Source organism: Salminus brasiliensis, chromosome 18 (genome assembly GCF_030463535.1).
Source record: "Salminus brasiliensis chromosome 18, fSalBra1.hap2, whole genome shotgun sequence".
Lineage (NCBI taxonomy): Eukaryota > Metazoa > Chordata > Actinopteri > Characiformes > Bryconidae > Salminus > Salminus brasiliensis.
The window spans coordinates 59,726-73,297 of NC_132895.1; the positions used below are offsets into that span (position 1 = coordinate 59,726).

The 13,572-nt window shown below is 34.9% G+C and overlaps 1 protein-coding gene across 2 annotated transcripts in view; it reads left to right on the forward strand.

Moving 5' to 3' along the window:
• The first annotated feature begins 367 nt into the window (after positions 1-367).
• The window catches only part of csf1rb (colony stimulating factor 1 receptor, b), a 28,238-nt gene continuing 15,033 nt past the window's right edge, over positions 368-13,572 (forward strand). Inside the window, exons 1-3 of one of the 2 annotated variants that reach the window (XM_072662435.1) lie at positions 368-524; positions 4,905-5,171; positions 5,468-5,752. In XM_072662435.1, coding sequence (XP_072518536.1) covers positions 476-524; positions 4,905-5,171; positions 5,468-5,752 — 601 coding nt within the window. In that variant the 5' untranslated portion in view covers positions 368-475. The remainder of the gene's footprint in view (positions 525-4,904; positions 5,172-5,467; positions 5,753-13,572) is intronic. The other variant, XM_072662434.1, reaches the window with a different exon arrangement.

A 13,572-nucleotide genomic window follows, 5' to 3' on the forward strand; every position in this document is an offset into this window, starting at 1 on the left:
CTACAGTAAAGCAGCAGCTCCAGAGTGAGAGGAGTGATCTACAGTAAATCAGCTGAACCAACATGACACCATCAACTCAAACCCAGAGAAGAGAATCAGGTAATACCTGAACCCCAGCTGAGGGGAAAGTTCTCACTGACTGTAAAAACACTCCAGGAACTCTGGAGATGAGTTTGTACTCACATATGTGTGAATTCAGTGTTAAGACCTTCCTCTAAAGAACTTCAGTTTATTCAGTTTATCAGTTTATTAAAGAAGACACTGAAAGCACTGGTGTTGTGTAATCTCAGCAGTGAGGCCGCTGGAGGTTGGGTGGTAGGATGAGGAGGTGAGATGTTTGTGAGGGCTGTGCTGGTGTGAAGGGGAAGTTGGAGGTTTTTAGAGCTGCAGGGTTTTAGTGAACGCTCAGTTGACCTAAAGCCTCAGAACTAAGCAGATCACCGACATCCACCGACTGGAAGAAGAAGAACTGGAGATGCTGACGTTCACTCTGCTCTTCGTCCTGCTGCCCTTTACCGCCCATGGTGAGTGGACATCCTCAGCACCAACAACTAAGGGTGGAAAATTAAGGTCCTAAAAGTAAAAATGTGCCTAGGATTGTGTTTCTGCCTGAGCAGCTCAGCTACAGCAGATAGATTTTTTACTTTCCGGACCTGGATTTTCCATCTCTGCCAACCACACACACACACTTACTGCAGACTTACTGAATATCTAGACTGAGTTCTGCTGCTCAGACTTCAAACTTCACTCCAGCTGCTGTTTAGAACCTGCAGCAGGTTAAAACCAAACAGACCAGAGACACCAAACATCATCACACTTGTCAGAAACCTTCATACCTTCATGCTTTAAGTACAATCTTCATACTGGCCTTCATATCACATAGAATCCATTATAAACAGTAACTGTATGAAACTGTATGGTGATAAACCTGCTCAGGTGTATCTGAGTTTCACGCCCAAGCCTTTATAAACTAGAGCATATTATTAATTATTACTTTGTTAAATGACATTTAATGATGTGTTAAAAAGACCTTTATCATGATAAAAAGAGAAAATACCACCAACACATTCTAAATAGTGAAACACTGAATAAAGCTTAAATAGTAAAATATTGAATATACTTCAGAACACAAAACAGTGTTTTCATGTATTTAAGCTGTATTCAGTGTTTCAGTTTATAAACTGTGATTGTGGTATATTTTTGCAGTTTAACCTCGAAGTCCTGATGAAACGTGCTGGTATTATAATAAAATTCTCTCCAGCCAACAAGTGTTACTGGGTTTCTTTCATTTTCAAACCTTTTGCTTTTATCAGCATATGAAATCTCTCCTCACCTGTAATGACCTGCTGCAGTGCTCTATTAGGTACTATGAGGATTCTATATAATACCATAAAATTTGTTCTTCAACTTGTTATGATAGCAGAACCCCTTTAGGTGCCTTATATATCCAACAAGTTTCTCAACAATAGGAAATCCCCTTTAACAAGACTAATCTCAGCAGCATCTAAATGGTTCTTTGAGTTGCCATGTCTTTACCAAAGAATCCTTTTTTGTAAGAGCATACAGTGTAAATTTTATAATGCCTGTGATGAAGTGTTCCGTATGTCACTATGTCGGCAGTTATAAAGGTCAGCTTTATTATGAATGTCAGTTCTGTTGGCTGAATTCTAAATTCCTTCTGAAAAGAAGTCTAGTCTTAAACCACTCATTAAAACCCACCCTTCAGTTCAACACAGAGAGAATTGTCTAATTTCACTGCGTTTATTTTTTGCATCAACATCAGCCAGTGCCCTCCGCTACAACACCTGAGAGCTCCTAAACTCTGAACTGTGCTGCAGCGGAATTGAAGAGAGGCGAGGGCAGGGAAGGCGTAAAGGTGTGATTGTGTTTGGCCCGGACGGGCAGGCAGGTGTGTTGGGGTTTGTGGTTTTGGAGGCGGCTGTAACTGCAATGTCTGGGTGGTGTGCGTCCTGCAGGCTGAAGGAGAAGTGAAAGTGGGAATGGGAAACAGCCCCCTGAGAGCCGGCTCCTCTCTGGGCCTCCCGCTGCAATGTGTTTCCTGGCATGCTCCGAGTGTTCTCTCACAGACGCCCCCCTAACCCCCCACCCCCACCCAAAACAGCACTCGCAACACCCCTCCAGTTTCCCCTTTCCTCAAAATAATCACACCCCCACCCCTACCTCCTCAAAACATAATGTCTCAACACCATCAGCTCAACACATACAATAAACTGCACCACATCTTAAACACATTTACACATTTGCTTTCACTCATCAGTAACATATAACATCATATGTATTATGTACATTAATAATACAAATCGAGAATGAATGGATTCATTTTACACACAGTCATCTGCTGCTGGCCATTTTAGCCGACTCTAAATAACATAAAATATATTATGAACTACATAACATAACTGTCATAACATAACCAACATAACTACACAACATAAACAATCTCCAAAACAGCAGCTTTGCAGGAAAGGACTTTTGATGGATGTCAATGTAAAACATTTTATTCCGAGTCATTTCTATTGGTTAATTCATCATGAAATTCTGATACAGAATAAAGAACAGAATAAATGGCTCTTTAGTTCAGCTAGACATTTCTATAATGTAATACAATGTATTTCACACCTGATTTTGAATTTTGAAAGGTTTGGCAAATTGAACAAATGCTCCAGGAATGTAATTTTGACATTATTAGGAAATTTATTCTTTTCTATAAGCTGTAATTTAACATAAGTCATCTTATTATTGTCTAAAACCCTCACTTCACATGGGAGTAAAGGCCTGATGTAATCATCTTTAAATCTCACACGTAAAAACACAGGTGAAAACATATAAAGACATGAAAATATATCACACGATGGTAGAGATAAAAAAAAAAATTAGGTCCAGAAAGTAGGGTCTGTATATATACTGAACTGTATCAGTTCAGTATATAATATATATACAGGGTTTCGTAAGAACTGCCTGGGCAGGTGCCTTAATTTTCCACCTCTAATCAGAGAGTGTTTAAAAATTCAACGTATTTCTTTAACATGCAAACACTAAAAACACTAAAGACTTCAAAGTAAACCCAACCCTTACCCCCGCCATGCCAATAAACCCCCCCTGAACGTGTCTGGGACCGAGTCTCGGCTTGTCATGTCTGATCTTCTGTCTTGTCTGAGTGAAGGTTCTGAAGGCGTGCTGTGTGTGTACTCCCTTTAGCAAATGAAGAAGTAGTCGTCCCGTTTGATATGACACTGAACCAACCGTCAAGGGCCTCTCAGGAAGCTCCAGCGCCTCAGTGCTGCGGAACTGACGACCTGACCCAGAAGCTGGCCCAGCTGGTCCAGGAACAGCAGGAGAACCGCGGGTGGTACGCTGAAATGGTCAAGGTGCTGACTCAGCTGGCCCAGGAGAACAAAGAGGTGGCTAATGGCCAGGCTGAAATCCTGAAGGTTCTTCGTGTGATGAGGGACCAACAGGAGCAGCAGCTCAACCACATGATGAACATGGCGCGCCACCAGAGCCTCCTGGTGGAGAACCATCAGGCCTTGCTCTTCCAAGTGTCTCGGATCGGCTCCCAGATCCAAGAGCTCAACAAGAAGCAGTAGCTGGCAGGAGCTAAAGCTGACAACCCTAAATCTAAGCTCAACTAACATTTGTATTGTGTTCTAGATAGAATGTTCTGTCCCAGTTTAACAAGTCATTATTGACTGTTCAAATGAACTGCACTGTCAGAAAAGAGGTATATGCAGATTTCTGTCCCTGAAAGGTATGACGTGGTCCATAAGGTCCAATAATAATAAAGCTCCACCACCTTCACTCCCTCAGGAGGAGCAAGAGACCTAAGGCATTTCAGAACAAAAAAAGACTAAATGGAGTTGGATGGAGTGATTGAGCTGCAATGGGATCTCGCCCAAGGGTTCAGTTATTACCTTTTTTCTGAGAGTTCAGAAAAATAAACAAATGCATTTTTTAAGAAACTGCTTAAATGTAATAAATCATGTTTTGCTTACAACCCTGATCACATTTACAGCCCAGATTCTGCTTATTCTCTGATTGTATTTCTTTCTGTAACTGAAGACCTGAAGATAAAATAAAAATAAAAAGAGAGCTCAGCTTTGTCTTCTTCTCATTTTTTTTTTACACTGAAACGCGGGACAAACACTTCTAATAGAGAAATAATAATAATAATAATAATAATAATAAATATTAAGAAGAAATCAAACCAACACATCAAATAAAACTCCTGAAGTAATAAAGTACAGACTAAACCCAGATCAGTTGCTTATTGACACATTAATATTTTACCTTTACAGAGCAGACATTTCTGAAAAGCACACACATGAGATTTGTTACATATTTTTCAAATTTGGTCAAAATTGACTAAAGTAAAACACAAAATAATTAATTTATTTCTCTCACAATTTTAGGCAACTCTAGACATGTCAAATATACTGTATATAAGGGTCACGGTCATAAAACTTCTAAATCCGCCACTTTACAGGAGGAGGAAAAACCTGCTAATCTTTCAATGGATGTCAATGTAAAATATTTTATTCCAGGTTATTTTGGAGCATTTCTATTGGTTCGTTCATCATGAAATTCTGATACAGTGTAAAGAACAACTGCAGAATCACACTATGGAAAAAGTGGGAAGTTTGGTTTTTGCATGACAGTGATGGTGTGTTTATGTATATAATGGCTCATCAGTTCAGCTGAAAAATAGATCCGGTGGCAAACAACTGAACTGATTTAATACTAAAAGAATCGAAAAGTTAAGTGAAGCTACTTGTTAGTTTAGAGGAACAGAAGCAGTATTTAGATCAGCCTCAAAAACGCTGTCCTCAGATCTTCTGAATTTATAGAAACACTTGCTATGGTTTGTCTCCTGTTGTGTTTCTCAGCAGGCTTGGCCGTTCCTGTGATCAGACTGAACTCCACCATACTGAACCAATCTGAAGTGGTTCTTCAGTCAGGAACACGGTTCTCCCTGAGCTGTGAAGGCCAGGCGTTCTCCGTCGTCTGGAGAACCCGACTCACCCAGCACAAGAAACACGTTTCAAAAAACGTTCTGACTGTGAGACAGTCCACCGCAGACCACACCGGAACATACCGGTGCAGCTACAGGAACCGCACAGACCTGTTCTCTGAGGTCCACATCTACATGAGGGGTGAGTTCAGTCTTTCCTCACCATTGTCCTCCAGTAGGAAAAACACTGAAGTGTGCAATTCAGGGAAGTCGAGACTCAGGATTGAGAAACACTGTCAGATATTTCCTCCAGAGCGGAAGTGTGACACTGAAGCACGAACACAGTTCTGACCGCTAGTTCTCTTGTCATACATCTGGTATCCGAGAACACAGAACATGCTGCCCTGACCTCATACTTTATCTAGTACCTGCAATGATTTATTCAGTATACACTATGAATTTTTCAGATTCCACAGCCAGTGTGTTCTGCCCCCTCAGATTCAGCTCAGTTTTTCACCAAGTCTCTGAATCCAGTGATTGGGCAAAGAGAGGGGTCAGCCTGCCTGCTGGACTGTCTGCCGACTGACCCTTCAACCACAGCATTCTCCCTTCGCCTGCCAGATGGATCTCCAGTCGACCCTAAAATTAACTACACAGCAGATCCTAAACATGGAATACGGATCTGGAACCTGCAGCTAAACTACAGTGGAGAATACGTCTGCAGCGCCACCGTCAACAACACCCAGAGACTGTCCACTGTCTTCCACTTGACCGTCATCCAGAGTGAGTACACATCCTCTCACACTGCCTCACTTCAGAGAGAGTGACACACACTCTAACACACACACTGTGTGTTAGTGTATATTAGTGTTAGAGTGTATATTAGAGTGTGAGTGTATATTAGTGTTAGTGTATATTAGTGTTAGAGTGTATATTAGAGTGTGAGTGTATATTAGTGTTAGTGTATATTAGTGTTAGAGTGTATATTAGAGTGTTAGTGTATATTAGTGTTAGAGTGTACATTAGAGTGAGTTAGTGTGTATATTAGTGTTAGTGTATATTAGAGTGAGTTAGTGTGTATATTAGTGTTAGTGTATATTAGAGTGAGTTAGTGTGTATATTAGAGTGTTAGTCTATATTAGTGTTAGAGTGTATATTAGAATGAGTTAGTGTGTATATTAGTGTTAGAGTGCCTATTAGAGTGAGTTAGTGTATATTAGTGTTTGAGTGTATATTAGAATGAGTTAGTGTGTATATTAGTGTTGAAGTGTATATTAGAATGAGTTAGTGTATATTAGTGTTAGAGTGTATATTAGTGTTAGAGTGTATATTAGCGTGTTAGTGTATATTAGTGTTAGAGTGTATATTAGAATGAGTTAGTGTGTATATTAGTGTTAGAGTGTATATTAGAGTTAGTGTGTATATTAGAGTGTTAGTGTATATTAGTGTTAAAGTGTATATTAGAATGAGTTAGTGTGTATATTAGAGTGTTAGTGTATATTAGTGTTAGAGTGTATATTAGAATGAGTTAGTGTATATTAGTGTTAGAGTGTATATTAGTGTATATTAGTGTTAGAGTGTACATTAGAGTGAGTTAGTGTGTATATAAGTGTTAGAGTGTATATTAGAGTGAGTTAGTGTATATTAGTGTTAGAGTGTATATTAGAGTGAGTTAGTGTATATTAGTGTTAGAGTGTATATTAGGGTGTTAGTGTATATTAGAGTGAGTTAGTGTGTATATTAGTGTTAGAGTGTATATTAGAATGATTTAGTGTGTATATTAGTGTTAGAGTGCATATTAGAGTGAGTTAGTGTATATTAGTGTTAGAGTGTATATTAGAGTGTTAGTGTATATTAGTGTTAGAGTGTATATTAGAGTGAGTTAGTGTGTATATTAGTGTTAGAGTGTATATTACAATGAGTTAGTGTATATTAGAGTGAGTTAGTGTGTATATTAGTGTTAATGTGTATTAGTGTTAGAGTGTACATTAGAGTGAGTTAGTGTGTGTTAGAGTGTATATTAGAGTGTTAGTGTATATTAGAATGAGTTAGTGTGTATATTAGTGTTAGAGTGTATATTAGAATGATTTAGTGTGTATATTAGTGTTAGAGTGTATATTAGAGTGTTAGTGTATATTAGTGTTAGAGTGCATATTAGAATGAGTTAGTGTGTGTTAGAGTGTATATTAGTGTTAGTGTATATTAGAATGAGTTAGTGTGTATATTAGTGTTAGAGTGTATATTAGAATGATTTAGTGTGTATATTAGTGTTAGAGTGTATATTAGAGTGTTAGTGTATATTAGTGTTAGAGTGCATATTAGAGTGAGTTAGTGTATATTAGTGTTAGAGTGTATATTAGAATGAGTTAGTGTATAGTAGTGTTAGAGTGCATATTAGAGTGAGTTAGTGTATATTAGTGTTAGAGTGTATATTAGAATGAGTTAGTGTGTATAGTAGTGTTAAAGTGTATATTAGAATGAGTTAGTGTATATTAGAGTGAGTTAGTGTGTATATTAGTGTTAGAGTGTATATTAGAATGAGTTAGTGTATATTAGAGTGAGTTAGTGTGTATATTAGAATTAGAGTGTATATTAGAGTGTTAGTGTATATTAGTGTTAGTGTATATTAGAGTAAGTTAGAGTGTATATTAGAATTAGAGTGTATATTAGAGTGTTAGTGTATATTAGTGTTAGAGTGTACATTAGAGTAAGTTAGTGTGTATATTAGTGTGAGTGTACATTAGAGTGAGTTAGTGTGTATATTAGTGTTAGAGTGTACATTAGAGTGAGTTAGTGTGTATATTAGTGTTAGAGTGTATATTAGAGTAAGTTACTGTGTATATTAGTGTTAGAGTGTATATTAGAGTGAGTTAGTGTATATTAGTGCAGTGGGCAGTGGTGGCTCAGCGGTTAGAGCGCCGGGATATCGATAACAGGGTTGTGGGTTCGATTCCCGGGCTCGGCAAGCTGCCACTGTTGGGCCCTTGAGCAAGGCCCTTTACCCTCTCTGCTCCCCGGGCGCTGGAGTTGGCTGCCCACCGCTCTGGGTGTGTGTGTGTACTCACTGCCCCTAACACGTGTGTGTGTGTGAGTGTGTTCACTACCAGATGGGTTAAATGCGGAGGACACATTTCGCTGTACAGTCCACACTGTACAGTGACGAATACGTGCACCTTTATCCTTTTATCCTTTAGTGTTGAAGTGTATATTAGAATGAGTTAGTGTATATTAGTGTTAGAGTGTATATTAGAATGAGTTAGTGTGTATATTAGTGTTAAAGTGCATATTACAGTAAGTTAGAGTGTATATTAGTGTTGGAGTGTATATTAGAGTGAGTTAGTGTGTATATTAGTGTTAGAGTGCATATTAGAGTAAGTTAGAGTGTATATTAGTGTTAGAGTGTATATTAGAATGAGTTAGTGTATATTAGTGTTAGAGTGTATATTAGAGTGAGTTAGTGTGTATATTAGTGTTAGAGTGTATATTAGAATGAGTTAGTGTATATTAGAGTGAGTTAGTGTGTATATTAGTGTGAGTGTACATTAGAGTGAGTTAGTGTGTATATTAGTGTTAGAGTGTATATTAGAGTAAGTTACTGTGTATATTAGTGTTAGAGTGTATATTAGAGTGAGTTAGTGTATATTAGTGTTGAAGTGTATATTAGAATGAGTTAGTGTGTATATTAGTGTTAAAGTGCATATTAGAGTAAGTTAGAGTGTATATTAGTGTTGGAGTGTATATTAGAGTGAGTTGGTGTGTATATAAGAGTGAGTTAGAGTGTATATTAGAGTAAGTTAGAGTGTATATTAGAGTAAGTTAGAGTGTATATTAGAGGGAGTTGGTGTGTATATTAGCGTTAGAGTGTATATTAGAGTGAGTTAGTGTGTGTATTAGTGTTAGAGTGTAAATTAGAGTAAGTTACTGTGTATATTAGTGTTAGAGTGTATAATAGAATGAGTTAGTGTGTATATTAGTGTTAGAGTGTATATTAGAGTGAGTTAGTGTATATAGTAGTGTTAGAGTGTATATTAGAGTGTTAGTGTATATTAGTGTTGAAGTGTATATTAGAATGAGTTAGTGTATATTAGTGTTAGAGTGTATATTAGAATGAGTTAGTGTGTATATTAGTGTTAAAGTCCATATTAGAGTAAGTTAGAGTGTATATTAGTGTTGGAGTGTATATTAGAATGAGTTAGTGTGTATATTAGTGTTAGAGTGTATATTAGAATGAGTTAGTGTATATTAGAGTGTTAGTGTATATTAGTGTTAGAGTGTATATTAGAGTGAGTTGGTGTGTATATAAGAGTATATTAGAGTGAGTTAGTGTGTGTATTAGTGTTAGAGTGTATATTAGAGTGAGTTGGTGTGTATATAAGAGTGAGTTAGAGTGTATATTAGAGTAAGTTAGAGTGTATATTAGAGTGAGTTAGTGTGTATATTAGTGTTAGAGTGTATATTAGAATGAGTTAGTGTATATTAGTGTTAGAGTGTATATTAGAGTGTTAGTGTATATTAGTGTTAGAGTGCATATTAGAATGAGTTAGTGTGTGTTAGAGTGTATATTAGTGTTAGTGTATATTAGAATGAGTTTGTGTGTATATTAGTGTTAGAGTGTATATTAGAATGATTTAGTGTGTATATTAGTGTTAGAGTGTATATTAGAATGATTTAGTGTGTATATTAGTGTTAGAGTGTATATTAGAGTGTTAGTGTATATTAGTGTTAGAGTGCATATTAGAGTGAGTTAGTGTATATTAGTGTTAGAGTGTATATTAGAATGAGTTAGTGTGTATAGTAGTGTTAGAGTGTATATTAGAATGAGTTAGTGTATATTAGAGTGAGTTAGTGTGTATATTAGTGTTAGAGTGTATATTAGAATGAGTTAGTGTATATTAGAGTGAGTTAGTGTGTATATTAGAATTAGAGTGTATATTAGAGTGTTAGTGTATATTAGTGTTAGTGTATATTAGAGTAAGTTAGAGTGTATATTAGAATTAGAGTGTATAATAGAGTGTTAGTGTATATTGTTAGAGTGTACATTAGAGTAAGTTAGTGTGTATATTAGTGTGAGTGTACATTAGAGTGAGTTAGTGTGTATATTAGTGTTAAAGTCCATATTAGAGTAAGTTAGAGTGTATATTAGTGTTAGAGTGTATATTAGAATGAGTTAGTGTGTATATTAGTGTTAGAGTGTATATTAGAATGAGTTAGTGTATATTAGAGTGTTAGTGTATATTAGTGTTAGAGTGTATATTAGAGTGAGTTGGTGTGTATATAAGAGTATATTAGAGTGAGTTAGTGTGTGTATTAGTGTTAGAGTGTATATTAGAGTGAGTTGGTGTGTATATAAGAGTGAGTTAGAGTGTATATTAGAGTAAGTTAGAGTGTATATTAGAGTGAGTTAGTGTGTATATTAGTGTTAGAGTGTATATTAGAATGAGTTAGTGTATATTAGTGTTAGAGTGCATATTAGAATGCGTTAGTGTGTATATTAGTGTTAGAGTGTATATTAGAGTGAGTTAGTGCATATTAGTGTTAGAGTGCATATTAGAGTGAGTTAGTGTATATTAGTGTTAGAGTGTATATTAGAGTGTTAGTGTATATTAGTGTTAGAGTGTATATTAGAGTGAGTTAGTGTGTATATTAGTGTTAGAGTGTATATTACAATGAGTTAGTGTATATTAGAGTGAGTTAGTGTGTATATTAGTGTTAATGTGTATTAGTGTTAGAGTGTACATTAGAGTGAGTTAGTGTGTGTTAGAGTGTATATTAGAGTGTTAGTGTATATTAGAATGAGTTAGTGTGTATATTAGTGTTAGAGTGTATATTAGAATGATTTAGTGTGTATATTAGTGTTAGAGTGTATATTAGAGTGTTAGTGTATATTAGTGTTAGAGTGCATATTAGAATGAGTTAGTGTGTGTTAGAGTGTATATTAGTGTTAGTGTATATTAGAATGAGTTAGTGTGTATATTAGTGTTAGAGTGTATATTAGAATGATTTAGTGTGTATATTAGTGTTAGAGTGTATATTAGAGTGAGTTAGTGTATATTAGTGTTAGAGTGTACATTAGAGTGAGTTAGTGTGTATATTAGTGTTAAAGTCCATATTAGAGTAAGTTAGAGTGTATATTAGTGTTAGAGTGTATATTAGAATGAGTTAGTGTGTATATTAGTGTTAGAGTGTATATTAGAATGAGTTAGTGTATATTAGAGTGTTAGTGTATATTAGTGTTAGAGTGTATATTAGAGTGAGTTGGTGTGTATATAAGAGTATATTAGAGTGAGTTAGTGTGTGTATTAGTGTTAGAGTGTATATTAGAGTGAGTTGGTGTGTATATAAGAGTGAGTTAGAGTGTATATTAGAGTAAGTTAGAGTGTATATTAGAGTGAGTTAGTGTGTATATTAGTGTTAGAGTGTATATTAGAATGAGTTAGTGTATATTAGTGTTAGAGTGCATATTAGAATGCGTTAGTGTGTATATTAGTGTTAGAGTGTATATTAGAGTGAGTTAGTGCATATTAGTGTTAGAGTGCATATTAGAGTGAGTTAGTGTATATTAGTGTTAGAGTGTATATTAGAGTGTTAGTGTATATTAGTGTTAGAGTGTATATTAGAGTGAGTTAGTGTGTATATTAGTGTTAGAGTGTATATTACAATGAGTTAGTGTATATTAGAGTGAGTTAGTGTGTATATTAGTGTTAATGTGTATTAGTGTTAGAGTGTACATTAGAGTGAGTTAGTGTGTGTTAGAGTGTATATTAGAGTGTTAGTGTATATTAGAATGAGTTAGTGTGTATATTAGTGTTAGAGTGTATATTAGAATGATTTAGTGTGTATATTAGTGTTAGAGTGTATATTAGAGTGTTAGTGTATATTAGTGTTAGAGTGCATATTAGAATGAGTTAGTGTGTGTTAGAGTGTATATTAGTGTTAGTGTATATTAGAATGAGTTAGTGTGTATATTAGTGTTAGAGTGTATATTAGAATGATTTAGTGTGTATATTAGTGTTAGAGTGTATATTAGAGTGTTAGTGTATATTAGTGTTAGAGTGCATATTAGAATGAGTTAGTGTGTGTTAGAGTGTATATTAGTGTTAGTGTATATTAGAATGAGTTAGTGTGTATATTAGTGTTAGAGTGTATATTAGAATGATTTAGTGTGTATATTAGTGTTAGAGTGCATATTAGAGTGAGTTAGTGTATATTAGTGTTAGAGTGTATATTAGAATGAGTTAGTGTGTATAGTAGTGTTAGAGTGTATATTAGAATGAGTTAGTGTATATTAGAGTGAGTTAGTGTGTATATTAGTGTTAGAGTGTATATTAGAATGAGTTAGTGTATATTAGAGTGAGTTAGTGTGTATATTAGAATTAGAGTGTATATTAGAGTGTTAGTGTATATTAGTGTTAGTGTATATTAGAGTAAGTTAGAGTGTATATTAGAATTAGAGTGTATAATAGAGTGTTAGTGTATATTGTTAGAGTGTACATTAGAGTAAGTTAGTGTGTATATTAGTGTGAGTGTACATTAGAGTGAGTTAGTGTGTATATTAGTGTTAGAGTGTTCATTAGAGTAAGTTAGTGTGTATATTAGTGTGAGTGTACATTAGAGTGAGTTAGTGTGTATATTAGTGTTAGAGTGTATATTAGAGTGAGTTACTGTGTATATTAGTGTTAGAGTGTATATTAGAGTGAGTTAGTGTATATTAGTGTTGAAGTGTATATTAGAATGAGTTAGTGTATATTAGTGTTAGAGTGTATATTAGAATGAGTTAGTGTGTATATTAGAGTGAGTTGGTGTGTATATTAGCGTTAGAGTGTATATTAGAGTGAGTTAGTGTGTGTATTAGTGTTAGAGTGTAAATTAGAGTAAGTTACTGTGTATATTAGTGTTAGAGTGTATAATAGAATGAGTTAGTGTGTATATTAGTGTTAGAGTGTATATTAGAGTGTTAGTGTATATTAGTGTTAGAGTGCATATTAGAATGAGTTAGTGTGTGTTAGAGTGTATATTAGTGTTAGTGTATATTAGAATGAGTTAGTGTGTATATTAGTGTTAGAGTGTATATTAGAATGATTTAGTGTGTATATTAGTGTTAGAGTGTATATTAGAATGATTTAGTGTGTATATTAGTGTTAGAGTGTATATTAGAGTGTTAGTGTATATTAGTGTTAGAGTGCATATTAGAGTGAGTTAGTGTATATTAGTGTTAGAGTGTATATTAGAATGAGTTAGTGTGTATAGTAGTGTTAGAGTGTATATTAGAATGAGTTAGTGTATATTAGAGTGAGTTAGTGTGTATATTAGTGTTAGAGTGTATATTAGAATGAGTTAGTGTATATTAGAGTGAGTTAGTGTGTATATTAGAATTAGAGTGTATATTAGAGTGTTAGTGTATATTAGTGTTAGTGTATATTAGAGTAAGTTAGAGTGTATATTAGAATTAGAGTGTATAATAGAGTGTTAGTGTATATTAGTGTTAGAGTGTACATTAGAGTAAGTTAGTGTGTATATTAGTGTGAGTGTACATTAGAGTGAGTTAGTGTGTATATTAGTGTTAGAGTGTTCATTAGAGTAAGTTAGTGTGTATATTAGTGTGA